This window comes from Musca autumnalis, unplaced genomic scaffold (genome assembly GCF_047663935.1).
Source record: "Musca autumnalis isolate F117 unplaced genomic scaffold, ASM4766393v1 scaffold_5, whole genome shotgun sequence".
Lineage (NCBI taxonomy): Eukaryota > Metazoa > Arthropoda > Insecta > Diptera > Muscidae > Musca > Musca autumnalis.
The window spans coordinates 5,777,421-5,805,304 of record NW_027412088.1 but is presented as its reverse complement, the minus strand read 5'-3'; the positions used below and the strand labels follow the sequence as shown (position 1 = coordinate 5,805,304).

The 27,884-nt window shown below is 37.2% G+C and overlaps 1 protein-coding gene across 2 annotated transcripts in view; it reads right to left on the bottom strand.

The window, feature by feature from the left end:
• The window catches only part of hig (locomotion-related protein hikaru genki), a 44,909-nt gene that overhangs the window by 6,473 nt on the left and 10,552 nt on the right, over positions 1-27,884 (bottom strand). Inside the window, exons 4-9 of one of the 2 annotated variants that reach the window (XM_073956514.1) lie at positions 25,861-26,085; positions 24,997-25,094; positions 24,461-24,526; positions 13,028-13,364; positions 5,163-5,645; positions 801-983 (exon numbers count right to left, since the gene is read on the bottom strand). In XM_073956514.1, the coding sequence (XP_073812615.1) occupies positions 801-983; positions 5,163-5,645; positions 13,028-13,364; positions 24,461-24,526; positions 24,997-25,094; positions 25,861-26,085 (1,392 nt within the window). The remainder of the gene's footprint in view (positions 1-800; positions 984-5,162; positions 5,646-13,027; positions 13,365-24,460; positions 24,527-24,996; positions 25,095-25,860; positions 26,086-27,884) is intronic. The other variant, XM_073956515.1, reaches the window with a different exon arrangement.

The following is a 27,884-nucleotide window of genomic DNA, read 5'->3' as shown; positions in this document are numbered from 1 at the left end:
TTCAAGTTTTCCGATGAAAACAGTTTTTGCGCTGAAACCAACTTCTAGAATACTTTACAATTTTATTAATTTTATTCCCTTTCTGTGGGCATTTTATACACGTTTCCATGCTCTATGCGGATTTCCGCTAATATTTTCCATATTTGCAAAAAAGATATAGCCCTACTATGTATACTATTTGTTTGGATATTTGACTATTTTCGTCGTCGGAAACACAAGTCCATTCTTTCCTTGACATATCCATTAACTATGACCTTCAACTGCTATATTTGCCCATTTTTTATCACAATTTATTGCGAGTGCTTCAATGACTTTCATGAAATTAAGACGTCTTGCTTCGTTTTGTTCATTAGCGTGATCAAAGCTACAATATCACTTAAACCAAATCAGAATAGACTTTGTGCTTGACCGATTATTCCTAGTGTTTGGCATATAAGGTGTGAGAAGTTAAACGTGTTCGCAAATATCTGCGATTTGGCACAATATATTATATAGGTATTTTGATTATATATTTCTGTACACATCTCTATACATTTATATGTGCATATATTTGACATTTTGACTGGAAGACAAATCCAAATACTGCACATGGTCGTCCATGAATATTTTCATTTTTGCTTTTTTTGTTGGTTTGGAAGCTTTGAAGGTTTCGCCCAAGCCAATTGTTGTTGTCCTCACATTATCTAATTCTTATGTCCATACCAATGTACATACATATAGTAATTATATATTTACATACTCATACAAATTGATGTATGTAGTATGGATAAGGTTGAACTGTTCGGATTCTATTTACTTACAAAATGGCGGTGGATGCGACCACAGACCACTTTCCGTACAAATAATGCTCGGCTCTCCGACCAGGGTATGTCCTTCGTTGCAGCTGAACGTGATTAATGCACCAACGGTTAGACGGCGTTGATTCATATTCGTACCCCCGATTCTTCCATTTAACGGAGCTACAGGTGTTGGACACTGTATGGCTAAAAGAGAAATTGTAAAATTGTTAGCAATAATAGAAAAAAAACACGAATAAAATTTAATTTTGTACAAAAGAGATACATACATACAAACATACATGTATGTATGTAGTTTAGTTCTAGACAAAATGCATTTTGGGGAAAAATGTTTATAACACAGACATGTTATTATTAAAACGACCATTAATTTGATATTTACTGAACTTATGATTGAATATTGAATAAACTCATATATAATTGCAACAAAACAACAATAATTAGGTTCAGTTCGTAGGCTCCGTAGATACTAATTTAGCGCTCCTATAAATGGTTAATTAATAATTGAATCAGAGTCAGTAAAATATCTTCGAATAATGTTGTAGTGTGAGCCAATGATATTAGAATCCTGAAATCTAAAATATCTAGTAAAGCCCATTTATTCATTGATTTTTTCCTTGCTAACTGCAAAACACTTTTGGTCCGTTTTTTTTTTTCATCTGATATAGCACATCTTAATATACTTTCTGAATTTAAACAAAAAAGGGTGTTCAATTTCCGCATACAAATTTTGAGTTTAAATATTCACAGAGGAAAAAGTCTAACGGAATAATATGAGACGATCTTGGTGGCCAATCGACTGGTCCAAAAGTGCTCACCGAAGTGTCCTTTCAACAAATCCATTGATTGATGCGATGTGTGGAAAGTGGCGCCGATTTGTTGAAACGAAATATCGCCGAAATTACGAGCTTCAATTTCAGACATCAAATAACGGTCGCATCATTTTGAAGAAATAGGGTCCGACGATTCCACCGATCCACAAACCGTTATATTTTCCGGATGAAGTGGCAACTGTTGAATCTCTTTAAATTGCTCTTCTTCCCAAATGTGGTAATTTTACTTCTTTACATACCTATTAAGGTGCAGTCTTCGCATTGGCAGACGTACTTGAAAAGTACAAGGCCGATATTACTGCCATACAGGAAATACAATGGATTGGCAAAGGCGTCATTACAACACCTAAAGGTGACGCACTGTATTATAGCTGCCATGACATAAAACATGAGTTTGCTTGCGGATTTGTAGTTAGTCGGAGACTAAAACATCTGGTACCCAGCTTCACTCCAGTGAATGAAAGACTTGCTGCAATTCAAATAAAAGCTAAATTCTTCAACATCAGCTTTATTTGCGCTTATGCTCCCACTGAAGAAAAGGACGAACAGACCAAAGATATATTTTACGAGCGCTTAAAAGAAACATATGACCGTTGCCCTGCCCATGATATTAAAATTAATCTGGGCGATTTTAATGCCAAAATTGGAAAGGAGAATATCTTTGGCCAAACAGTCTGGAATTTCAGTGAAACATCTGACAATGGTATGAGGCTGATAGACTTGGCAGCTGCAAAAACATGGTAATTTGCAGTACCAGATTTAATCACCTCGATATTCATAAGGGCACCTGGATGTCTCCAGATCAAAGAACAAGTAATCAAATTGATCATGTTGTGATAAATGGAAGACATTCATCCAGCGTGTTGGATGTACGATCGTTCCGAGGCGCAAACATTGATTCGGACCACTACCTTGTTGCAGCAAAGGTACGTACCCGTCTAAACGTTGCAAATAAAGCACGAACAGACAAAACGCGGAAGTTGGACATCGATAGGCTGCAAACACAACAGATAGCCACAGCATATTCCGCTCAACTAGCCCAATTGCTTAACGCGAGCACTCCTTGTCCCGATAACATAACAACACAATGGCAACATATTGCCCACTCCATGCAAACAGCCGCAAAATCCATACTTGGATTCCAGAGACCTCCACAAAGGAATTCATGGTATGACCAGGAGTGTCGTGCTGCTACGGAAGAAAAAAATGCGGCATATAGGGCTACGTTACAATCCGTAGCAACGTTTAGCGCACGAGAGAGATATCGGGAGAAAAGGAGAGAGGAGAAACGTCTTTTCCGCAAGAAAAAGAGAGAAATGGAAAAGCGGGAGTGTGAAAAAATGGAGATGTACAGGAGCCAGAATGAAGTCCGAAAATTCTACCAAAGAGTGAAACATCAAACAGATGGCTTTGGTACAGGCACATCCTCCTGTAGAGACCAGGAAGGTAATCTGGTAACAGATACAGATAGCGTGCTCAGGATATGGAAGGAACATTTCTCTAATCTGCTGGTATCCAATAGTAGCGAAGACGATGATGCCACAGATCCAATCCCAGAAGATGGTATAGAATGTATACCGCCCGGCCAAGATGAGGTAAAAACAGCAATCAACCGGCTAAAGAATAATAAAGCAGCAGGAGCCGATGGCTTACCAGCCGAGCTGTTTAAAACCGGAGGCGACGCGCTGATAAGGTGTATGCATCAGCTAGATTGCACCATCTGGCAGGAAGAACGCGTACCCGACGATTGGAACCTGAGCATCCTATGTCCCGTTCACAAAAAGGAGATAACACTGTATGCTCTAACTGTAGGGGCATAATTCTTCTCCCTATTGCCTATAAGATACTGTCAGGGATATTATGCGAACGACTAAAGCCAATGGTCAACGAAATAATTGGACCATACCAATGTGGCTTTAGACCTGGCAAGTCCACCATTGACCAGATATTTACCCTACGGCAAATCCTAGAGAAGACCCAAGAGATGCAGATCGACACATATCACCTTTTTGTCGGTTATAAAGCAGCATTCGACAGTCCCCTCCGATCAAAGGTATTCCATGCAATGTCTGAATTTGGTATCCCCGCAAAGCTCATCCGGCTTTGTAAGATGACTTTGGAAAATTGGAAATAACCTCTCCGAAGAATGTTGTACCAAAAGAGGTTTCAGACAAGAAGACAGCCTTTCGTGTGACCTATTTAACATTTTGCTGGAAAAGGTAATACGAGATGCAAATGTCAAAAGAAATGGCACAATTTACACCAATAGCCACATGTTACTTGCTTATGCTGATGACATAGACATCATGGGACGATCAGTATAGGAAGTAATTGATATCTTCAGGAAGGTCGAAGCAGAATCTGCGAAAGTGGGTCTGGCGGTAAACAGTGAAAAGACCAAATTGATGGTGTCGACACGCAAAGCGTCCATAGAGCTCGGACCAACTGTGGAAGATGGTACCTACAATTTTGAGGTAGTTAAAGTCTTCGTCTACCTCGACACTGACATAAACACAACAAACAACATCAGTTGTGAAATAAGAAGAATTGTATTGGCCAACAGATGCTACTATGGTTTAAGTAAGCAATTTAAAAACAAAGCCACATCTCGTCAAACAAAAATAACACTATACAAAACGCTGATACTACCCGTGCTAATGTATGGCTCCGAAGCATGGGTACTTGCGCAAGCATATAAGGCAGTGCTTGGTGTGTTTGAGAGGAAAATTCTTCGAAAGATCTACGGGCCGATTTGCGTTGACAGTGAATATCGACGTCGTATGAACCACGAGCTATATCAGCTATACAAAGACATGAATATAGTTAAACGTATCGAGATGCAACGATTGCGTTGGCTAGGCCATATCATAAGAATGAGCGATGATGAACCCGCTAAAAAGGCGTACGAATACATGCCACATGGCGGTGCACGCAGAATCGGCAGGCCTAAGCTTCGATGGAGCATACAAGTGGATGAAGAAATGAAAAGGAGCGGTATTCCAAAAAGTCAAGCTAAAAACAGAGAGGAATGGAGATCTTTTCTTAGTTCGGTCTATGGAACAAATATTCTGTAATGGGCCAACTAAGTAAGTAAGTAATATATAAATCTGAAAACAAAGCTTTAAAAGTATTTACACATGTACTATAAATTTATATACACGTCTTGTCGATTAATAGCATTTATATGTATAAGTGTTGTACTCTTTTCGATCCTTAAAAGGAAATAGATCACCGATTTTTCTATTTCAGAGGATATGATGCAGCGTGCATCTTTCGGTATAAGCATAACCAATTACAATTTCTCATTTAAAATAAATAAAAATACACTAAAATAAATGCAATAAAAATATGGAATTAACATAACAACTGTCACTGTATAGGACGACATCTGTTCTCTCAAAATAGGAAAATTGTAATGAAAATGCAGCAAATAGTTTTCAATCCATAGATATTAAAAATCCCAATTCAAAAAATAGAAAATAGAAAAACCATTTATGATAGAGAATTATGAAGAAATGTGATAAATAAATACCTTTACATCTGGGTACAGCGCCACTCCACACGCCCGTCGGTTCACATTCCAAACCCGGTGGACCGGTCAGTTTGAAACCCCACTGGCATTTGAACACCGCCCGCCCCCATGCAGATGTATTCAATTCAACCAAACTTAGGTGCGGATCATCTAAAATCAAACGTGGACATTGTACAGCTTGACATGTTGGTGGCGGCGATGACCAATTGCCGGAAGCTAAACAGGTTGCATTCACAATGCCATCCACTCTATAACCAGGTGGGCAACGATACATAGCTCTTTGGCCTAGCTTGTTGCCTTCTAAACGTAAGGTGAGCGGTGACGCCGGTTCTGGAAGCTGCGGGCAAGTGGATTGCGCTACGGCTATACTAATGCTGTTCGTAAGACCTCTGGGCGATGTGCATGTAAATGTCCCAGAGTCCTTGCTTTCGATGTCTTTTATGCTTAGGCGATAGCGTAAATTCTTATCTTCATGGGTCCAACCTGCAACGAACAATTCAATATCGTATTATTATTGCACTGGACCAGTGTTTTTTTAATTTTTTTGCTTTTTGCTATCAAACCCAAATTGTAGCGTTATTTCCAAATCTGGTAACAGTTATTCTCCAAATGCTATTGATTTTCAGATATAGCTTAGGGTCATAATTTGCAATTGTTATATAGATTTTCATTATTATTGAACATTAAGATATACATATCGTCACCATAAATGCCAAAAGTCGCAAATAACAAAATAATAATTTATAAAATTATTATATGAAAACTGTTTTATGGAATATTAATCTTATGAAGGCGAGTATATGGGATATTATCAATCATATACGCATTGGAGTAAGTAATGAAAACAACAAAATCTGCAATGTTATCCCATTTTCCGAAATGCCTTTTATTGAATACAATCGTTATTTTTAAACGTGGAAGGTTAATATTTTGCAAGAGCATGTATCAGCACTAACGAAGGCGAAACATTTCATTCTTTTCCTCTTTTACCTTTTTGTCTGGGGCTCAAAACATACACATTCAATTCAAAATATCTTAAAATTATGCCGATAATTAACTCAAATAACGCCTCTAACAGATTTGTTATGTATTGTTTGAGATCTTCGGGGCTGCATGTTTTATTAAAAATACACTTGGTTAATCGGACTTGATGCGTTTTTCCTCACGATGGTGCCTGCAACATCATTCTACAATTCCAATTTCTTCCAGCGACTTGGAGAAAAAATCGAACTGAATCTTCTAGATACATTTCATAAATTTTCTACACATGGTTGAGCTTGAACCCAATTGTCTTCTTTGTCATATACGACGGCCATTCATAGCGTGCAACAGAACAGGGGCCTAATTCTCGCATACGTGATCGAGTTAGTTCGATCGATATTTTCAGTATTTGGATTACGGCATCCGTTGTAGAATACGCTTTCGAGTGGAATCTTGCCAGTTTTTGCCCGCCACACATTTGCTGTCGTAATGATTATTTTTGTGGCAAAAAACGAATTTCAATGGAACATTTTGCAATAAGACTAATCAAACTCACATACTAATGACTTTTTCCAATAAAATGAGTAAAAAAATAGACAAGAAGGGACTTTTCTTAAAAATTAAAAATATATTGTTACGAATGTAACTGATAGGTTTATGTTAATTTAGTTTAACTTCCGTTAATTTTAAAATTTGAATTGTAACATAAAGGTGACGTAGGGGATGGAAGATACCAAGGAACGGTCCTGACCGGTTTTAACATAGCAAAGCCCAGGATTTATCTTGGTCCTTCTTTCATCTCAAGTGGACACTGACCTCCCCGTGGTGTCACCTGGAACTGCCTTTAACACCCGTTAAAGGTTGTGGGCTAACATGTGCCGCGCGTTCACCCATAAGAACGATAAAAAATTGGGTTTGGGCGTCGGGTTAGTAACCCTCCCCTAGAAAAAACAGCCTTCTATCAAAAAACGAAAGAAAAGAAAAACAAACCCCATCTAAAGTTGATGAACCCCGCCAACGTTTTAAGGACCATGATCTGCACCTGGAATGTTTGCACTCTTTATAGAGAAGGTGCAGTCTTCGCATTGGTAGAGGTACTTGAAAAATACAAGGCCGATATTACTGCCATACAGGAAATACGATGGATTGGGAAAGGCGTCTCAACAACACCTAAAGGTGACGCACTGTATTATAGCTGCCATGACGTAAAGTATGAGTTTGGTTGCGGATTCGTAGTTAGTCGGAGACTACAACATCTGGTATCCAGCTTTACCCCAGTGAATTAAAGACTTGCTGCAATTCAAATAAAAGCAAAATTCTTCAACATCAGCTTTATTTGCGCTTATGCTCCCACTGAAGAAAAGGACGAACAGACCAAAGATATATTTTACGAGCTCTTTGAAGAAACATATGACCGTTGCCCTGCCCATGACATTAAAATCATTCTAGGCGATTTTAATGCCAAAATTGGAAAGGAGAATATCTTTGACCCAACAGTCGGGAAATTCACTCCACAGTGAAACATCTGACAATGGTATGAAGCTGATAGACTTTGCAGCTGCAAAAACATGGTAGTTAGCAGTACCAGATTTAATCATCTCGATATTCATAAGTGCACCTGGCTGTCTCCAGATCAGAAAACAAGAAATCAAATTGATCATGTTGTGATAGATGGAAGACATTCATCGAGCGTGTTGGATGTACGATCGTTCCGAGGCGCAAACATTGATTCGGACCACTACCTTGTTGCAGCAAAGGTACGCACCCGCTTAAACGTAGCAAACAAAGTACGAACAGACACAACACGAAAGTTAGACATCAGTAAGCTGCAATCACAACAGATAGCCACAGCATAGTCCACTCAACTAGCCCAATTGCTTAATCAAAGCACTCCTCCTCCCGATAACGTATCAGCGCAATAGCAAAGCATTGTCCACTCCATGAAAACAGCCGCAAAATCCATACTTGGGTACCAGAGACCTCCACCAAGGAATCCATGGTATGATCAGGCATGCGGCATACAGGGTTACTTTACAATCCGTAGCAACGCGTAGCGCACGAGAGAGATATCGGGAGAAAAGGAGAGAAGAGAAACGTCTTTCCCGCAGGAAAAAGAGAGAGATGGAAAAGCGGGAGTGTGAAAAAATCGAGATGTACAGGAGCCAGAGTGAAGTCCGAAAATTCTACCAAAGAGTCAAGCATCAAAATGATGGCTTTGGTACAGGCACATCCTCCTGTAGAGACCAGCAAGGTAATTTGGTAACTGATACAGATAGTGTACTCCAGATATGGAAAGAACTTTTTTCTAAACTGTTGGTATCTAATAGCAGCGAAGACGACGAAGATACCACAGTCCCAATCCCAGAAGATGGTATTGAATGTATACCGCCCAGCCAAGATGAGGCAAAGACAGCAATAAATCGGCTGAAGAATAATAAGGCAGCAGGAGCCGATGGCTTACCAGCCGAGCTGTTCAAAACCGGAGGCGACACGCAGATAAGGTGTATTCATCAGCTAGTTAGCACCATCTGGCAGGAAGAACGAGTACCCGACGATTGGAACCTGAGTATCCTGTGCCCCGTCCACAAGAAGGGAGATAAGGATGTATGCTCTAACTATAGGGGCATAAGTCTACTCCCTATTGCCTACAAGATCGTGTCAGGGATATTGTGCGAACGACTAAAGCCTATGGTCAACGAGATAATTGGACCATACCAATGCGGCTTTAGACCTGGCAAGTCCACCATTAACCAGATATTTACCCTGCGGCAAATCCTGGAGAAGACCCAAGGGATGCAGATCGACACCTACCACCTTTTTGTCGATTATAAAGCATCCTTCGACAGCCCGCTGCGTTCAAAGGTATTCCAAGCCATGTCTGAGTTTGGTATCCCCGCAAAGCTCATCCGGCTTTGTAAAATGACTTTAACTGACACGAGGTCCTCTGTTAAAATAGGAAAGAACCTCTCCGAAGAGTTTTGTACCAAAAGAGGTTTCAGACAAGGAGGCAGCCTTTTGTGTAATCTCTTCAGCATCCTGCTGAAAAAGGTTATACGAGAGGCAAACGTCAAAAGAAGTGACACAATCTACACCAATAGTCACATGTTACTTGCTTATGCTGATGATATAGACATCATGGGCCGATCAGTAAAAGAAGTAACTGATACCTTTATGAAGGTGCTGATGTATGGCTCCGAAGCCTGGGTACTTGTGCAAGCAGACATGGCAGTGCTTGGTGTGTTTGAGAGAAAAATTCTTAAAAAAAATCTACGGACCAATCTGCGTTGACGGTGAATATCGAGGTCGGATGAACCACGAGCTGTATCTGCTATACAACGACATCAACATTGTTAAACCAATGTCGTGCTTTGATATTGTTAAAGTTAAGAAGTTTTTCGGCAATTCACACACACACGACCCGAACGCAACGAAAGAGCACACAAATGTTTTGATTTGTTTTTGTTTTGCAGCATGCGTGCATACAACGTTACTAACACACTGTCAAAAGTTGCAAATATTGAGAATTTTGTGTGCCCTCTTCTTGGTCGGCTGTGTGTTAAACGTATCGAGATGCAGCGATTGCGTTGGCTAGGCCATATCATAAGAATAAGCGATGATAAACCCGCTAAAAGGCGTATAAATACGGGCCGCTTGGCGGTGCACGCAGAATTGGCAGGCCAAGGAATAGATGGCGCAAACAAGTGGATGATGAGATGAAAAGGCGCGGTACTCCAGAGTGCGAAGCAACAAATAGAGAGAAATGGAGATCTTTTCTTAGTTCGGCCTATGGAACAAATTTTCTGTAATGGCCAGCTAAGTAAGTAAGTAACGTAAAGTTTTATTACGCAGTTACTTTATTTAAGCAACAACAACTACCATGTATAATTCTCTTCATCATTCTAGTTCTTACTTCACCTTTCATTAATGTGCTTTTGTTTGTTTTGCCATAATCATGTAATTATCGTTTAGTTTGCTACTTCTTGTATTTCTTGCATTTGTTTGTTGTTGTAATTACGTCAATAGTGTGCTTGTGAGTATGGTTGTTCGCTTAGTGCGAATGTGCGTCTGTGTGTTCGTTGCACAGATTCGAGGTGTTACCAGATGTTCTGTAGAATACTCGAACTGGGTGATTTTGGGATCAATACAGGTGGAATCAGCAACGGCTAGTTATTTGTGTTTTAAGCGTTGAACTGAACGTATCGGTTAAAAAATAGCAGCGTGCTAACTAGAAAGCTATGTGCTTAGTAATTAAAGCCGGTTTCGAATAAGTGTAATAAAGTAAATAAAGCATTGTAGAAACGTAATCTAAAACGAACCCTCTTTCATTTGGTACAAATCGTACTGGGAAATAAAACAACGTCTACACAGAGATTAGTTAAATCTAATACCGTAACAATATTTTCCAACGCCAGAATGTGATTTTTATATTTTTACATAGTGGAATTTGTTCACAACGTTTTTTTTTTTATTTTATACAATTTTCATGTTTTCATTTCAACACGCACAACAACTTGTTTGTTTGTAATATTTTGTGTTTACCATATGTTTCACTGTTCGATAACCGTATGTATCGATAACTTTTTTAAATAATTTCGATCGTATAAGAGAATCCAAAAATTTCGATCGTTCGTAATTTGTCTTCGAACAAAAACAAAAAACAAAAACTCGCTCGATAACGGATACGAGAATTAGGCCCCAGGTCAGCGTTCTTGAAGACCTCGGTCGTGATGCTGTTTGGAGTTCATGTCAAAATTCAAATCTTCTACAATCTTATTTTAGTCTGACCTAAAAAACATTTTTTTATTTTGGAATTTAATTTAAGAAAAAGACCTCAAGCTCAAAAAAAACTATTTTTCTTAAATTGAATGAAAACCAAAAATTAAACAATTATTTTGGAATTTTTTTTATTTTTTTTTTCATTTGATCTAAAATCTTACATTTTATGGCGATCGGTTAACGAAGACCAAAAGTGTATTTTCACGAAATTGTTGTTGCTAAAAAACGAATCCTACAATAATTTGTGAAAATCGAATCGAATTTTGTGAAAATCGGATTTAGAGAATTTTCGTGAAAATGCACCTTTGGTCCCATACAAATTACTACCCAGGAAAATGTTCGATGACAAATCATGAGTTGAATCATAGGTGCAAGTGACATGTCATAGGTGAAAATTTAGGTGAATCACCGATGACATTTACAAGGGAGTGACACATGATTTCACGAATTCATTGTCATTGCATTTTGCACCAGTTCATTGTCATAGCATCTTGCACCAGTTCATTGTCATAGCATCTTGCACCGGTTCATTGTCATGGCTTCTTGCACCAGTTCATTGTCATGGCTTCTTGCACCAATGCTTTGGATCCGGATTTTTGCCAATCGGAAATAAAATTCGCAATACAATTATGTAATTTGTTGAATTAATAAGAATACAATGCGCAGATGATTTGTATCGCCAGATTTTATTTTTCTTTATTTTGTATGTAATTTTAAAAATTATATATTATATAAATCTGCAATATCATATTTATCTCTTCCGATGGCTGCAAGATACTTCTTTCAACTTGGGGGGTTCCGTTTTTCCAATATTCGATAAATTATGTGTCAATCTCTGAATCAAGCTCATCGTTTGGGAAATCTAGTATAAATTTGAATTCTGTTATTTTATTTCAAAAGAAAAAGCTTATACTGTAATAGTTACCACGTTATGGTCTCTTTTATACTTATTTTACCGATCTTCTACTTTGCTTCTCTCACTTTGCATGCCTTGCTTGTGATATCGTGATCTTTCCATTGGAGTTTTGTTCCCTCGGGTCGCATAACGTCAAATGGCTCTTATTCATATGCCGGTGGCATCTTTATCCATCCTGTTAACATGGCCCAACCAACCCAATAATTGCAGCTCGATATGTTTTACTATATCGGTGTTGGTCGGCTGGGGAAGCTCGTGGTTTATAGACCGGGTCTTTTTCATACTTCTTTTTAATATCCACAAAACGAAACAGGTTTCCAAACACAAAACATATTTTTCTTTTGTTTTATATAAATTTACATTGTATTTTTAATTAAAATATATAAATTTTGCCACTATCGACCACTTTCATCTGACTTTTATTTTCATTTTAACAATTACTTTTGCAAGTACACAATTATTCGGGTATATGAGTATTTGATAATTTATTGTGCGGTTACTTATCAATTTATTTGAACTCACGACTTCAATTGCACTCATGAAAATTCGATGAAAAAGATCGGATCTTTCACGACTTCGATTGCACTCATGAAAATTCGATGAAAAAGATCGGACCTTTCACGACTTCAATTGCACTCATGAAAATTCGATGAAAAAGATGGGATCTTTCACGACTCCTTTCGCACTCATGCAAAAGAACCAGTGAAATCATGATTTCACATGGAATCACTTCCATTTAATTTTGCTGGGTATGGAAACAAAGATCGCTATGTATGGCACGGTTTAACGTTAACCGATCGCCATAAAACGTCATATAAGGTTTTTGGATCAAATGAAAAAAAAATTAGGGGGTAGGAGTTCCGAAATAAAAAAAAATATTTTTTTTTTTTGCCTCAGTCTACTGTACATACTATACTGCATGAGTACAATACGAGAGAATACCTGGCAAACTCATATAAAAAGGGAACAATAAAATATTTTTTAGGATCCAATAGTAACAAAAGAAGTAAATTAGATCCTAAGCTATATCTCAAAAATAAATGCTGTTGAATAAGAATTGTTCCTGGATTTGCAAAAAACGCTGCAATTTGAGTTCGAAACAGCATCAAATCTAAAGAAACAGACAACTTTTTTCATTGTGTTGACCAGTGTTATTATTCGTCACATGACATCTGTATAGATCTATACATACCTGTCTGATATTGCATATACCAACTAGTCCATGTCCATTCAGGTATGCCGCGTACTCTAGGATACATGCAGTCCAACAAAATAGTGCTGTGCGGTAGAACTGCTAATACGCCAGATGGTTCAAACGAACCCGATCCATTTAGTATCTTGTATTTAATGGATGGGGCACTGTCGTCCGAAAAGTTAGTCAGTAGGGTTGTTGGGACACACGAAGGCATACGAGGTGCCCACAAACCATTCGAACACAAGACCCTTGATTCACCCAGTAGCTTGTACATACCTAAATCTTTGCACCGGGCTTGCAGGGAATGACCGTGTGGCAGGTCCCAGCCGACATTCTTTGTTGATTACCCATCATCGCCAGCCAGTCAGCCAACCATCGATCGACAGACATTGGAGTAGGTGTATGAATGAGTGATTTGAAAGGATTCGTACACATGGCATCAGTATTTACACATATTCATATAACACATGCGTATACGCACATACATATATGTATGTATATGTAGGAATTAGCATACGTATATACATATGTATGTATGTACATAATGTTGGTTTCGATTGGACGGATATTAACAAAAATGAGACATAGAGAGAGAGATAAAAGAAAGAACAATGCGGCCAAGGATGTTATGAAAAAAGAGCAAGATAGAGAAACCGTAGAGAAAAAAAAAAAATACAAAACTGTGAATATAAGCAGCCGACAGAAGACGAAAGATAGTAGGAAGACAAACATTTGTGACTTGGTGTGTGAGTGTGAGTCAAAAGTAGTTAATTGTTGGTGAGAGTAGCGTGAACTGTGATAAAGTGTGCCACTTAAAAGTCTTATTCTTAGAGTGCAATTTATGTTGTCGTTTCGTTGATGAAAATCTACAGCAATATCAAAACTAAACTACAATTTTCAGTGGCTAAAGGGAGCAGTGGGTGAGAGGGGAGTGATGGAATTGTGAGACTAATGTTTTCTTTCCAAATGTTAGCGACTATCAGCTCACTATAAAAGCAACCCTACTTGGTTGTCTATGCAAATATACATATGTACAAACATACATACATACAGTCAGTGACAGATTTGCATCCATATGAGAGATTAACAAGGGCCAATTCTCTCATATGTTGCTTTTGTATTGATCGCCACGAAATCCCAACGGTACTTCTTAAGAAGAACTTGTGAACATGATCACCAAGCCACGTTTAATAAGGTAGTTGCATGGCACAATTACCAAGGTAGATGCATCGGCGAATTGCTACAACAAAGCATTTTTTGTGGTAATGTAAAAATTCAAAATTGGTAAAAAAGGTGAAAAATAAAACAATTCACCTTGCAATATAAACTTCGCGGAAAATTTATTTATCCAATCAAAACGCAGAATAACTGAATCATATGTTTATATTTTGATTTTTCGTTGTAAATTCCCAGTCTATTTTGACATTTCAAATTCGATTAACTGTGCTGATGCATCTACTTTGATAATTGTGCCACTACATATCGTCACCATAAATGCCAAAAGTCGTAACTAACAAAGTAATAATTTTACAGGATAAGGAAAAAACGTTATAAAATGAAAAACTGTTTTATGGAATATTAATCTTATGAAGGCTAGTATTTGGGATATTATAAATCATATACGGATGGGAGTAAGTAATGAAGCCAAATCCGCGAAAACGCTTGGTTTTGGGATTCCTCATTACAACAAAATCCGAAATGCCTTTTCTTAACGCAGAAGCTTAAAATTTATGGTGAGGATATATAGAAACATTTGAAAGAATATGATCTGTCAAAATTTGTAAACAAGGCGAAAGAATAGATGCGTCGCGACATATTAAAATTGAGGCAAATTAAATTCAACGACTTTAAGCTACAATTAAATTTTTGTAATTATTTAACAATAAAAAAAATAGTTGTCGGTGGAGAAAAATAATTATTTTATGGCAAAATAATAGGTATGTTTGATAACTTTTTGCTGTTGTGTTCAAACATTTAAGTGTGTGCTGTTAAATGTGTTGTTTTCGTAGAGCAAATAGAAAATTTGAAATGTCATCTTACTCAATCAGCTGGGCTCTTGAAACTACCTTATTAAATGTGCCTTGATGATCACTGTTGATTACACTGTGACACACGAAAATTGTTCAAGGTTTCTGATGTAAATATTCGGTTTTTTGGCGTCCATAGTTCTTGGAACTCATATACATATATCCCAAAATGTATTTCCTGCCTATAAATATACCTCCAGGGCAAGATATATAAACAATTGTAAACATATTATACGTGTTCCCGCGCACAAACATTTGTAAAACTTTTCAAATTCATAAAGGAAAATTAGAAAATCAATAAAAATGTTTGGAATTTCGCACGTTTGTGCCGCATCTTATTGCAAAAAGTTTAGAGTGTATAATTCATGTGGAAACCTGAACGGGAATTACAAATGTAATTTCAATAAATTTAAGTATTGTTAAACGGACGGAACTAGACGGGAACAAAAGTATATGCGGGCTGAAAGAGGACACTATCAGGTATATATTTGCGAAAGCGTTGTTCCATCTTGTCCCCTAAAATTTCTAAGAAACTAAATTTGGCATTTCACTAAAATTTAGTACCTGAGGAAAAAGAAAATAGCTCACTTCGTGTAAACGCTAGGGCAATAATCCTACCTGCTTACTTAATGAACACAATATCTGTTATAGTTTCCAAGAAATAACTATTTCTTTCTCCAGAAATTTGCAAAAATTACATATTTTCTAAAATGGGGGAAAATTTTCGTATTTAGGAGCATTCCGCGTCCACTTACTTACTTAGTTGGCTTGTTACAGAATATTTGTTCTATAAGCCGAACTAACAAACGATTTTCATTCCTGTCTGTTTCTTGCTTGGCTTTTTGGAATGCAGCGTCTTTCCATCTCTTCTTTCACTTCTTTACTCCATCGAAGCCTTGGCCTGCCAGCCCTGCATGTACCGCCACGTGGCCCGTATTTATACGCCTTTAGCCAACGCAATCGTTGTATCTCGATACGTTTAACTATACTGATGTCGTTGTATAGCAGATACAGCCCGTGGTTCATATGACGTCGATATTCACCGTCAACGTAGATAGGACCGCAGATCAATCGAAGATTTTTTCTCTGAAACACACCACTCACGACCTGCTTTCGCAAGTACCCAGGCTTCGGAACCTTACATTAGCACCGGTAGTATCAGTGTTTTATAAAGCGTTGTTTTTGTTTGGCGAGATGTGGCTTTGGTTTCAAACTGCACGCAGAGAAAAAATATTTTTCGCTTTTGTTGGAACAAAAATATATGTTTTGGTTCCAAAAATGTATTTGTTTTGTTCAAACATTGTAATCCAAATCCAAAAATACCATCTTTTGTTCCAAACATAGAAAACAAAAACAACTTTCGAATTTCCGCAATATTGTTAAAATCGTTAACAATACCGATTGTAGGAACTATCATAATCTAATTTTGTTTACAAAAAGTATTGTCAATACAGAAAACCAGCCCAGAAATTTTTGATTTGAGTGCATATACTTCTCATATACACTTTTCGCATAACTTGGATATAAATGTCGCGTATAATATTGCAATCATTGATGAACACAATACATGGTTTGCTGCATTGGCTGACAACAAAGACAAACAAGAAGCCACAAGAACCCACCACAACATAAGGAATAATTAAACACCATAACAAACATGAAAAGGAAAGAAGAATGAAACAAAACAGAAACAAATAAAAACAAGAGTCTCACAAGTACATACACACAAAAACAAAGGTAAAGGCAGCATGTCATACAAACACACCACAACTCACCAAAATTGTTTTTTCAACACAGCATCGAATAGCGAGAGAAGAGAAACAAATTTTCGAAGAAAAGAGAGAAATATTGTTCAGTTGACACAAACTATTTTTGGATTTACAATACTACATGAGGAATCCAACAATATGTTAACAATACATATTTTGCTCTTGGAATATTGTTGGATCAAACATATTTTTTTCTCTGCGTGTGCTTACTTAAGCTTAATTAGCATCTGTTGGCCAATACAGCTCTTCCACAACTGATGTTGTTTCCACAACTGATGTTGTTTGTTGTGTTTATGGAGGAGCCTAGGTAGATGAAGTCCTTTACAGCCTCAAAATTACAGGAACCAGCTTCCACTGTCGGTCCGAGCTCTATGCACGCATTCCGCGTCGACACCATCAACTTGGCGTTCTCGTCGTTTACCGCCAGACACACTTTAGCAGATTCTCCTTCGACCTTCTTAAGGTATCAGTTACTCCTTTTACTGATCGGTCCCTGATGCCTATATCAGCATACGCAAATAACATATGGCTATTGGTGTAAATTGAGCCATTTCTTTTAACATCTGCTTCTTGTATAACGTTTTCCAGCTGAATGTTGAATAAGCCACACGAAAACTCTTTTGGTACTAAACTCTTCGGAGATGTTCTTTCCAATTTTAACTGATTGCCGAGTATCAGTTAATGTAGTTTTACAAAGCCGAAAGAGATGGTTGGAATACATTTGAACGTAGAGAGCTGTCGAAAGCTGCTTTATAATCGACAGAAAGGTGGTAGGTGTCGATCTGCATCTCTTGGGTCTTCTCCAGGATTTGCCGCAGGGTTAATATGTGGTCAATGGTGAACTTGCCAGGTCTAAAGCCGCATTGATATGGTTCAATTATTTCATTGACCATAGGCTTTGGTCGTTCGCATAATATCCCTGACACTATCTTGTAGGCGATAGGGAGAAGACTTATGCCCCTATAGTTGGAGCATAAAGTGTTATCTCCTTTCTTATGGACGGGACACAGGATGCTCAGGTTCCAATCGTCGGGTACGCGTTCTTCCTGCCAGATGGAGCTAACTAGCTGATGAATACACTTTATCAGCTTGTCGCTTACCGATGTCTAACCGGGTACGTACCTTTGCTGCAACAAGATGGTGGTCTGAGTCTATGTTTTGCTCCTTGGAACGAACGTACATCCAACACGCTCGATGAATGTCATCCATCTATCACAGCGTGATCAATTTGATTTCTTGTTTTCTGATCTGGAGACAGCCAGGAGCCCTTATGAATGTCGCGATGCTTAAATCTGGTGCTGCTAACTTCCATGTTTTTTGCCGCTGCAAAGTCTTTCAGCCTCATACCATTGTCAGATGTTTCACTGTGGAGACTGAGTTTCTCGACTGCTGGGCCAAATATATTCTCCTTTCCGATTTTGGCATTAAAACCGCCCAGAATAATGTTAATGTCATGTACTGGGCAACGGTCATATGTTTTTTTTCTAAGCGCTCGAAAAATGTATCTTTGGTCTGTTCGTCCTTGTCTACAGTGGCAGCAATAGCGCAAATAAAGCTGACCTTGAAGAATTTTGCTTTTATTCGAATAGTGGCAAGTCTTTCTTTCTCGGGGTGAAGATGTTTTAACCTCCGACCAACTACCAATCCGCAACCAAACTCATGCTTTATGTCATGGCAGCTATCATAAAGTGCGTCACATTCAATACCATCTTCTGGGATTGGATCTGTGGTATCATCGTCGTCTTAGCAACTAATGGATACCAATAGTTTGGAAAAATGTTCCTACCATATCAGTTACCAAATTACCTTGCTGTTCTACAGGATGATGTGCATATACTAAAGCCATCAGTTTGATGTTTCACTCTTTGTTAGAACTTTCGGACTTCATTTTTGCTTCAGTACATCTCGATTTTTTCACACTCCCTCTTTTCCATTTCTATCTTTTTTTCCTGCGGAAAGACGTTTTTCCTCTCTACTTTTCTCACGATATCTCTCTCGTTCTCTACGCATTGTTACTGTCTCTGGTATCCAAGTATGGATTTTGCGGTTGTTTGCATGGAGTGGCAATACTACATTGTGCTGATATGTTATCGGGTCGAGGAGTGCTTTGATTAAGCAATTGGGCCAGTTGAATGGAATATGCTGTGGCTATCTGTTGCGAATGCAGCTTACCGATGTCTAACCGGGTACGTACCTTTGCTGCAACAAGATGGTGGTCCGAGTCTATGTTTTGCTCCTTGGAACGAATGTACATCCAACACGCTCGATGAATGTCATCCATCTATCACAACGTGATCAATTTGATTTCTTGTTTTCTGATCTGGAGACAGCAAAGTGGCCTTATGAATGTCGAGATGCTTAAATCTGGTGCTGCTAACTTCCATGTTTTTGCCGCTGCAAAGTCTATCAGCCTCATACCATTTTCAGATGTTTCACTGTGGAGACTGAATTTCTCGACTGCTGGGCCAAATATATTCTCCTTTCCCATTTTGGCATTAAAACCGCCCAGAATAATGTTAATGTCATGGACAGGGCAACGTTTTTCTAAGCGCTCGTAAAATATATCTTCGGTCTGTTCGTTCGTGTCTAAAGTGGGAGCAATAGCGCAAATAATCCGGATATAGAAGAATTTAGCTTTTATTCGAATTGTGGGAAGTCTTTCATTCTCGGGGTGTAGATGTTTTAACCTCCGACCAACTACAAATCCGCAACCAAACTCATGGTTTATGTCATGGCGGCTACAGTGCGTCACCTTTAAAGCCTGGGTACATAAGCTGCCTGGCCTGTTTGCCTTGCGTGTCTGCTTACTAGGGATATAACTTTTGGTATTTTTTTGCAAATATCAAAAATACCACCACATAGCCGTGTAGAGCATGAAAAACTATTATGAAAAAAGGTGTAATTTTTTCTCTATCGCGAAAAAAGTTTCCGCACCAAATGCATTGAAGTTCAGTAATGCATTTTTTAATTTTAGCTGTTATGACAACATATTTGCCTTTTATTAATTTTTTTATTTTTTTGTAATCTAATTTAAAATCATTACCAAAGCGTTCTGGACCAATTTTTTCTCAATTCGCGCCATTTCGGAGCATTTTAGGAATTTTTGACACTATTGCAATTTTTGTTTTTTCTTTATAAACTCGTGAATTTTATGTTTATATTTATTGTACCTATCGGACAAGAGAATATGGTGTCATTTGCAACAAATTCGCGAAAGTTACAGACAGTTTTTAATGACTTTGCCTTTGAGAATTGTATTTTTTTTCTATGAATATTTATTCAAACAAAGCAAATTTAAAGTTATAAGTAGAAAAAATATCAAAAGGGTTTTAGTAATTACAGTCGGCGCGGAAACTTTTTTCGCCGAATCGATCTTAGAAACGCGTTTTCATTATTAGGACAAAATTCCCCACGTGGTACTGGTGTTGTATTTTTGTAAAAAACATATCCGATTCTCACAGGTAAAGTCAACAAAAACAGCCTGTAACTTTCGCGACTTCGTTGCAAATGACCCCATATTCTTTTGTCCGGTAGGTAAAATAAATAAAAAACATAAAATTCACGAGTTTATAAAGAAAAAACAAAAATTGCAATAGTGTCAAAAATTCGTAAAATGCTCCGAAATGGCGCGAATTAAAAAAAAAATGGTCCAGAACGCTTTGGTAATGATTTTAAATTAGATTACAAAAAATAAAAAATTTAATAAAAAGCAAATATGTTGTCATAACAGCTAAAATTAAAAAATGCATTACTGAACTTCAATGCATTTGGTGCGGAAACTTTTTTCGCGATAGAGAAAAATTAACGCCGTATTTCATAATAGTTTTCCATGCTCTACACGACTATGTGGTGGTATTTTTTTGGTTATAGCCCTACTGCTTACTTTCTGACATAATAAAAATAAAAGAATAAATACGGCCGAGCAAACTTCCAACTAGGTTGCCGTTTTCTTTTTTATTCTTGTATGTCCATTAGGGCTATAACCAAAAAAATACCACCACATAGTCGTGTAGAGCATGGAAAACTATTATGAAATACGGCGTTAATTTTTCTATATCGCGAAAAAAGTTTCCGCACCAAATGCATTGAAGTTCAGTAATGCATTTTTTAATTTTAGCTGTTATGACAACATATTTGCTTTTTATTAAATTTTTTATTTTTTGTAATCTAATTTAAAATCATTACCAAAGCGTTCTGGACCATTTTTTTTTTAATTCGCGCCATTTCGGAGCATTTTACGAATTTTTGACACTATTGCAATTTTTGTTTTTTCTTTATAAACTCGTGAATTTTATGTTTTTTATTTATTTTACCTACCGGACAAAAGAATATGGGGTCATTTGCAACGAAGTCGCGAAAGTTACAGGCTGTTTTTGTTGACTTTACCTGTGAGAATCGGATATGTTTTTTACAAAAATACAACACCAGTACCACGTGGGGAATTTTGTCCTAATAATGAAAACGCGTTTCTAAGATCGATTCGGCGAAAAAAGTTTCCGCGCCGACTGTAATTACTAAAACCCTTTTGATATTTTTTCTACTTATAACTTTAAATTTGCTTTGTTTGAATAAATATTCATAGAAAAAAAATACAATTCTCAAAGGCAAAGTCATTAAAAACTGTCTGTAACGTTCGCGAATTTGTTGCAAATGACACCATATTCTCTTGTCCGATAGGTACAATAAATATAAACATAAAATTCACGAGTTTATAAAGAAAAAACAAAAATTGCAATAGTGTCAAAAATTCCTAAAATGCTCCGAAATGGCGCGAATTGAGAAAAAATTGGTCCAGAACGCTTTGGTAATGATTTTAAATTAGATTACAAAAAAATAAAAAAATTAATAAAAGGCAAATATGTTGTCATAACAGCTAAAATTAAAAAATGCATTACTGAACTTTGGTGCGGAAACTTTTTTCGCGATAGAGAAAAAATTACACCTTTTTTTCATAATAGTTTTTCATGCTCTACACGGCTATGTGGTGGTATTTTTGATATTTGCAAAAAAGTACCAAAAGTTATATCCCTAATGTCCATATTTACATTAGGCAATTTTCCTTGCGGCAATTGTCAGTTTGTAGGTGAGAGAGGGTATTGAGAGGCAAAGGGTTACCATATGCCTCACCTCTTTCTCCATCAAACTGACAATTGCCGCAAGGAAAATGGCCTAATGTAAATTGGGACTATCAGAAGCAAGCAAGGCAAACAGGCGAGGCAGCTTATGTACCCAGGCCTTTAGTTTCCCAATCCATCGTATTACCTGTTTGGCAGTAATGTCGGCCTTGTACTTTGCAAGAACATCTGCTTGAGAACATTCCTGGTGCAGACCTTAGTCCTTAAAACGTTTACGGGGGTCGTCAACTTTCCGACGTCCTTTTTTCCCAAACCAAGTTTTAAAGTTCTTAACGGCTCCCCAAGTGAAATCACAGGGAGATCAGTATCCACTTGAGATGAAAAGGGGATCAAAATAAATCCTGCGGTTGTCAATGCGAAAGCCGGTCAGGACCGTTGCGCCCTCGCCTTATAATATATTGACCAATTTTTATACCCTCCACCATATGGAGGGTATAATTAAATTTGTAATTCCGTTTGTAACACATCGAAATATTCGTCGGAGACCCTATAAAGTATGTATATTATTGATCAGCATAAAATTCTATGTCGATGTCCGTCTGTCCGTCTGTCCGTCCGTCTGTTGAAATCAAGATACAGCTCGCAATTTTAAAGATAGTGAGTCAATATTCGGTATAGACGTTTTTATTACTTGCGGGATGGTTGGTATTGAAAATGGGATATATCGGTCCACGTTTTAATATAGCCCCATAGAATGGTACCTCTTGATTTTCGGTATTTTTAAGGTTTTAGCTTCATTATCCTACCAAAATGGCTGAAATTTGGTACGTAGTCTTCTTTAGCGGTATAACACTTTCCCCCAGAATTTTGTCGGTATCGGTCCACGCCTTCATATAACCCCCATAGAACGGTACCTCCCGATTTTCGGTATTTTGAAGGTTTTAGCTTCATTATCATACCGAAATGGCTGAAATTTGGTACTTAGTCTAAGTTGGTGGTATAAAACATTCTCGCAGAACTTTGTCGGTATCGGTCCATGCCTTCATATAGCCCCATAGAACGGTACCTTCCGATTTTCGGTATTTTGAACGTTGTGGCCTCAATATTCCACCGAAATGGCTGAAATTTGGTATTTAGACATCGTTGGGGGTACTCAAACTTCCCCTTTAAATTTGTCGGTATAAGTCCACGCTTTCATATAGCCCCCCATGGAAAGGTACCTCCCTCTTTTCCGTATTTTGAAGGTTGTGGCTTCAATATTCCACCAAAATGGCTGAAATTTGGTATTTAGTCTTCAATGTGATATAAAACTGTTTGCCAGAAATTTGTCTGTACAGGTCCACGCTTTCATATTGCCCCATTTCCGACTAAAATTCGTCGGTATAGGTCCACGTTTCGATATAGCCCCCTTAGAACGGTACCTCCCGATTTTCGTAATACTGAAGATTGTGACGTAAATATCCCACCGAAATGGCTGAAATTCGTTATTTAGTCTTCCAAGAGTTATAAAATATTCCAGAAGAGTATTATCAGTATAGGACCACGTCTTCCTATATCCCCATCGAAGCGTACTTCCTGATTTTCGGTATTTTTTAAGTTATAGCCACATTCTCTTACCGAAATATAGGAAATTTGGTATTTAGTCTTCTTTGAGTCTAGAAACTTTCCGTCAGAAATTTTTCGGTATAGATCGACGTTTTGAAATAGCCCCCATAGAACGGTGCCTCACATTGTTTTACCGAAATTGCTGAAATTTAGTATTAAGTCTTCTTCATACACGAAAGGAAACTAATTATTCCATTTTACTTCAATATAACTTGTGGTGGAGGGTATAACAAGTTCGGCCTGGCCGAACTTAACGCCGTTCTTACTTGTTTTTGATTAGAGGTACTTTAGACTAGCCATCAATGTCATATGTGTTGATATTTTCTATCCTTGTACAGTCACTAATGTGTGCAATATTGGGAATTTTCCTTATGTCATTTACTTTTTGCGTGTCCACACCAGCAACAATGCAGTGAAATTACTAGAGTTGGGTAACATATGAAATGTATGGTGTGATATTAAGTATACGAAGTTTTTTCAAAAAAAAAAATGTGGGCCATTGGAACTGCGAAGTAAACTAGATAGTTGCATATAGTTCCTTTGGCACAACTCTAGAAATTACGTCTCCACATTGTATGGATAGATATGGAATGTTTTTATTTCGGTACATAACACATTGATGGATAGCGTAAACTACCTCTTAGTTTCAATATGTTTACTATCGAATCCCCTATAGAAATTAACAATCGGTGACGATAAAAATTGCGATTTTGGCTATGAATATCGATTTCAGAAGCACTGTGCGTCGATATTACCAAATGCATTTCTTACTATGTAATACCCATTTTGTGGCCGATCTGTTCTATGCTGACTGTACGTATGTATGTAAAAATCTATAATCAAACTATGTGGAATGGTTTTGTGTCGAAGTAAAAAATCGCTCTTTCTTGTTCTAAATGGACTTATTCAGTATGATAAACGCTTTGCAAGGGCGGGCCTCTAAATTTGACTCACAATTTGTGTATTGGAAATAAAATTCGATTTAGACGTACGATTACGACGAGAACGGTAGATGGGGGTCTGCAAAAAAGAGTCGAAAATAGAAAGAAAAAACCAAAAAAAAAGAAACAAATAAAAACACTTTTAGAAATCGGCTCTTTCGAATGTTAGCCAGTTTTGTAGTAGTTTTCTTTTTTTATAAAGCAAGACAAAATACAGTAAAAAGGGTAAACGAACGATATCTGTTCTGTTCTTGAAAGGAAACGCAATGAAGTGATTGAAATGACGTTGCTAAATTGATTATTGCAAATTGTTTGTTAATCGATGCACAAACCCAATTCCAATTCGGTTAGGTTGTGGTGCGTTGATTCCAATGATCTGCCGCTACTCAAAGGGTGAATATATATTTTTTGGGTAGATATGAACTACTTCGATTGCCATGTGTACTGATGTAGGTATGAATGTGTTGCAGCGTGCGCAAAATGTATTGGTATGTATGTGGTGGTTGGGTGGTCTTTTGGTTTTTCAACAATCCTGTTTTTTTAACTTACCACAGATATGTTACGATAGCTCAACAATAGGTAGGGTGGGATTCTTTTGACGTTGCAACTTTTGTACAAGGGTTGAAATTTGACGTTTCCATTTTCATCTGGAGGTCGAAGGCAATAAAATGATGTTTAAAAAATGAGAAAGTCCATGTATTTCAGTAGAGTAAAGAAATTGTGCAGGCATTTGATTTTTGTTTTCATGGTATTTTATTAATATAATTAATTTATGCTCAGCGAACAAACAATTCAATTATCGATTTCTGTGATCATGTATAAATACGAATGACCGTTTACATTACAAACCGAAACAGTGAACCAAAACAATAAGTTGACTTTATTTCTTAATGGAACGAATGTCTTGGCACTGGTTCTCAGGTGGTAATGTATACGGTTCTGGCAGTATTTTCCCACTGTCTTTACATAAACAGTTGTGCGTATATCATTTGCTTTTACAACTACTACTACATTTTTAATAATACATGTGTGATATTAAGTAATCGAAAAAGTATTTGTGAGAGCGAGCGAAAAATGTCATGCTTAAATTTATGTACGAGTACGAGTATAGGTATGTAATTTTGCATTAGTTTATAATATTGTGATGCTTATAACACTGAACTCCATTTTAATTAAATTTTTATGTTTAATATGTTTATTGTTAATTCAATCATGGGAAGGTGCTAGTGTGTTGAGCTGTGATGTTGTGTGTGTGCACCTATATCCGTGCAGAATGCACACAGAGTGTGGTTACTTTGCATGAGCAAATGTTGAATGATCCGTGTACGTTGTTAGGTGGTTGGTGGTGGTGTTGTTGTTGTCAGTGAGAAAGCGGTGTATGTGTGACCTTATTCGATCATTTCGTTCACTTACCCTCCTCATTGGTGGCACACAATGGACCCACCCATTTTCCTTTAACACACCGTATTTTGCACAAACGCCTATCACCCAGTGGGCCAATTTCCCCAGGGAAACGAATTTCCGAAACTTCGGTAAATTGTTGCTGTATATCGATTTCTTCCTCCTCTTCATCTTCCTCATCGGAATCGCTTTCATCGGGATGTACTGGTGAATATCCACCATCTTCATCGAAAATTCCTACGGTGGGAAAAATATAAAAGGTATTCATTAACACTAGAAAGGCTTATGCTGTCATTTTGACTTATTTTGAATAACAAAAGTTAAGTTATGTATGTGTTCCAATTAATGTACCCAAATACGTTTTGCGGGTACTAATGCTCAAGTAAAAAATGTTCAACTTTGAGAATCCGTATTTTTAGAGTATTTTATTTAACTTGCTTTGGTGTGTGTTTAGTTCAAATCTGGTAACTCATTTTTAACACGGTTGCAGTTGACAAAAAGAACTAAAACTTTGCACAATTTTCAGATTTGGGTGACAATACAAAATCAAAACCAATATTGGTCCATTTTTACACTGTTTTACAGTGTTTTATCTAATTTGCTTTTCAAATCTGGTAACTAATTTTTCACACAGTTGCACCAGACCAATCGAACTTAAAATTTGCACACATTTCAGATTTGGATGACAATACATGAATACGAAATCAAAACCAATATTGGTCCATTCTTAGAGTGTTTTTACGGTGTCTAACTTAACCCCCTTTTCAAATCTGGTAACTGATTTTTAAAACGGTTGCAGTTGACCAATCCAAGTAAAACTTTGCACACTTTTCAGATTTAGATGACAATACGTGAATATGAAACCAAAATCAATATGGGTACATTTTTTCCTATAGCCCCCATATAACGATACCACCCGATTTCCGGTGTTTTGCTTTTCAAATCTGGTAACTCATTTTGCATACAGTTGCAGTTGACCAATCGAACTAAAACTTTGCAAACTTTTCAGATTTGGATGACAATACATGAATATGAAATCAAAACAAATATTGGTCCATTTTAACAGTGTTGTACAGTGTTCAATTTTACATGCTTTTCAAATCTGGTAACTCATTTAAAGCACAGTTGTAATTGACCAAGCGAACTAAAACTTTGCACACTTTTCACATATGGATGACAACACATGAATATGAAATCAAAACCAATATTGGTAAATTTTTACACTGTTTTAAAGTTTTTTATCTAATTTGCTTTGCAAATCTGGTAACTCATTTTTCACACGGTTGTAGTTGACCAATCGAACTAAAACTTTGTACACTTTTCAGATTTGGATGAAAATACTTGAATATGAAACCAAAACCAATATAGGTCCATTTTTTCCTGTAGTTCCCATCCAGCGGTACCACTCGATTTAAGGTATTTTATCGTCATTTTAAGCCCGTATTGACTGTTTTTTGACAAATAGGGTTTCCAATGGTACAGAAACGTACCCATTAAAATTATGGACATAAGTCCAGGTTTTGGTATAGCCCCCATATAGCGGTACCGCCCGATTTCAAGCGTTTTAAGGATTTTATCTTCATTTTGAGGCCGAATTGGCGGTAACTTGGCATTTGGAGTTCCCAATGGTACAGAAACTTCCTCGCCAAAAATTATGGACATAAGACCAGGTTTTGGTATAGAATTTATATAACGGTACTACACGATTTCAAGCATTTTAAAGTTTTTATCTAAATTTTCGGCCTAAATTGACTACAATTTTGTTCTCAGTGGTAAAAAATTATTTACTAAAAGGTTAAAAATAAAAACTAATTTAAAAAAATTAAGTTTCAGTGTTTTATTTAGAAAAGCACTTAAAACTAGAAAATAATTTGTCGCTTAGCCTCAATATATTCTTTCTCATGATGAAATCTCTCAAAAAAAAAAACGCTTGCATTCAAATTATAAATGGTGGCAAAATTAAACGGCAAGCGTATTATTTGAGAGATTACATCATGAGAAAGAATATATTTATTGAGGCTAAGCGACAAATTATT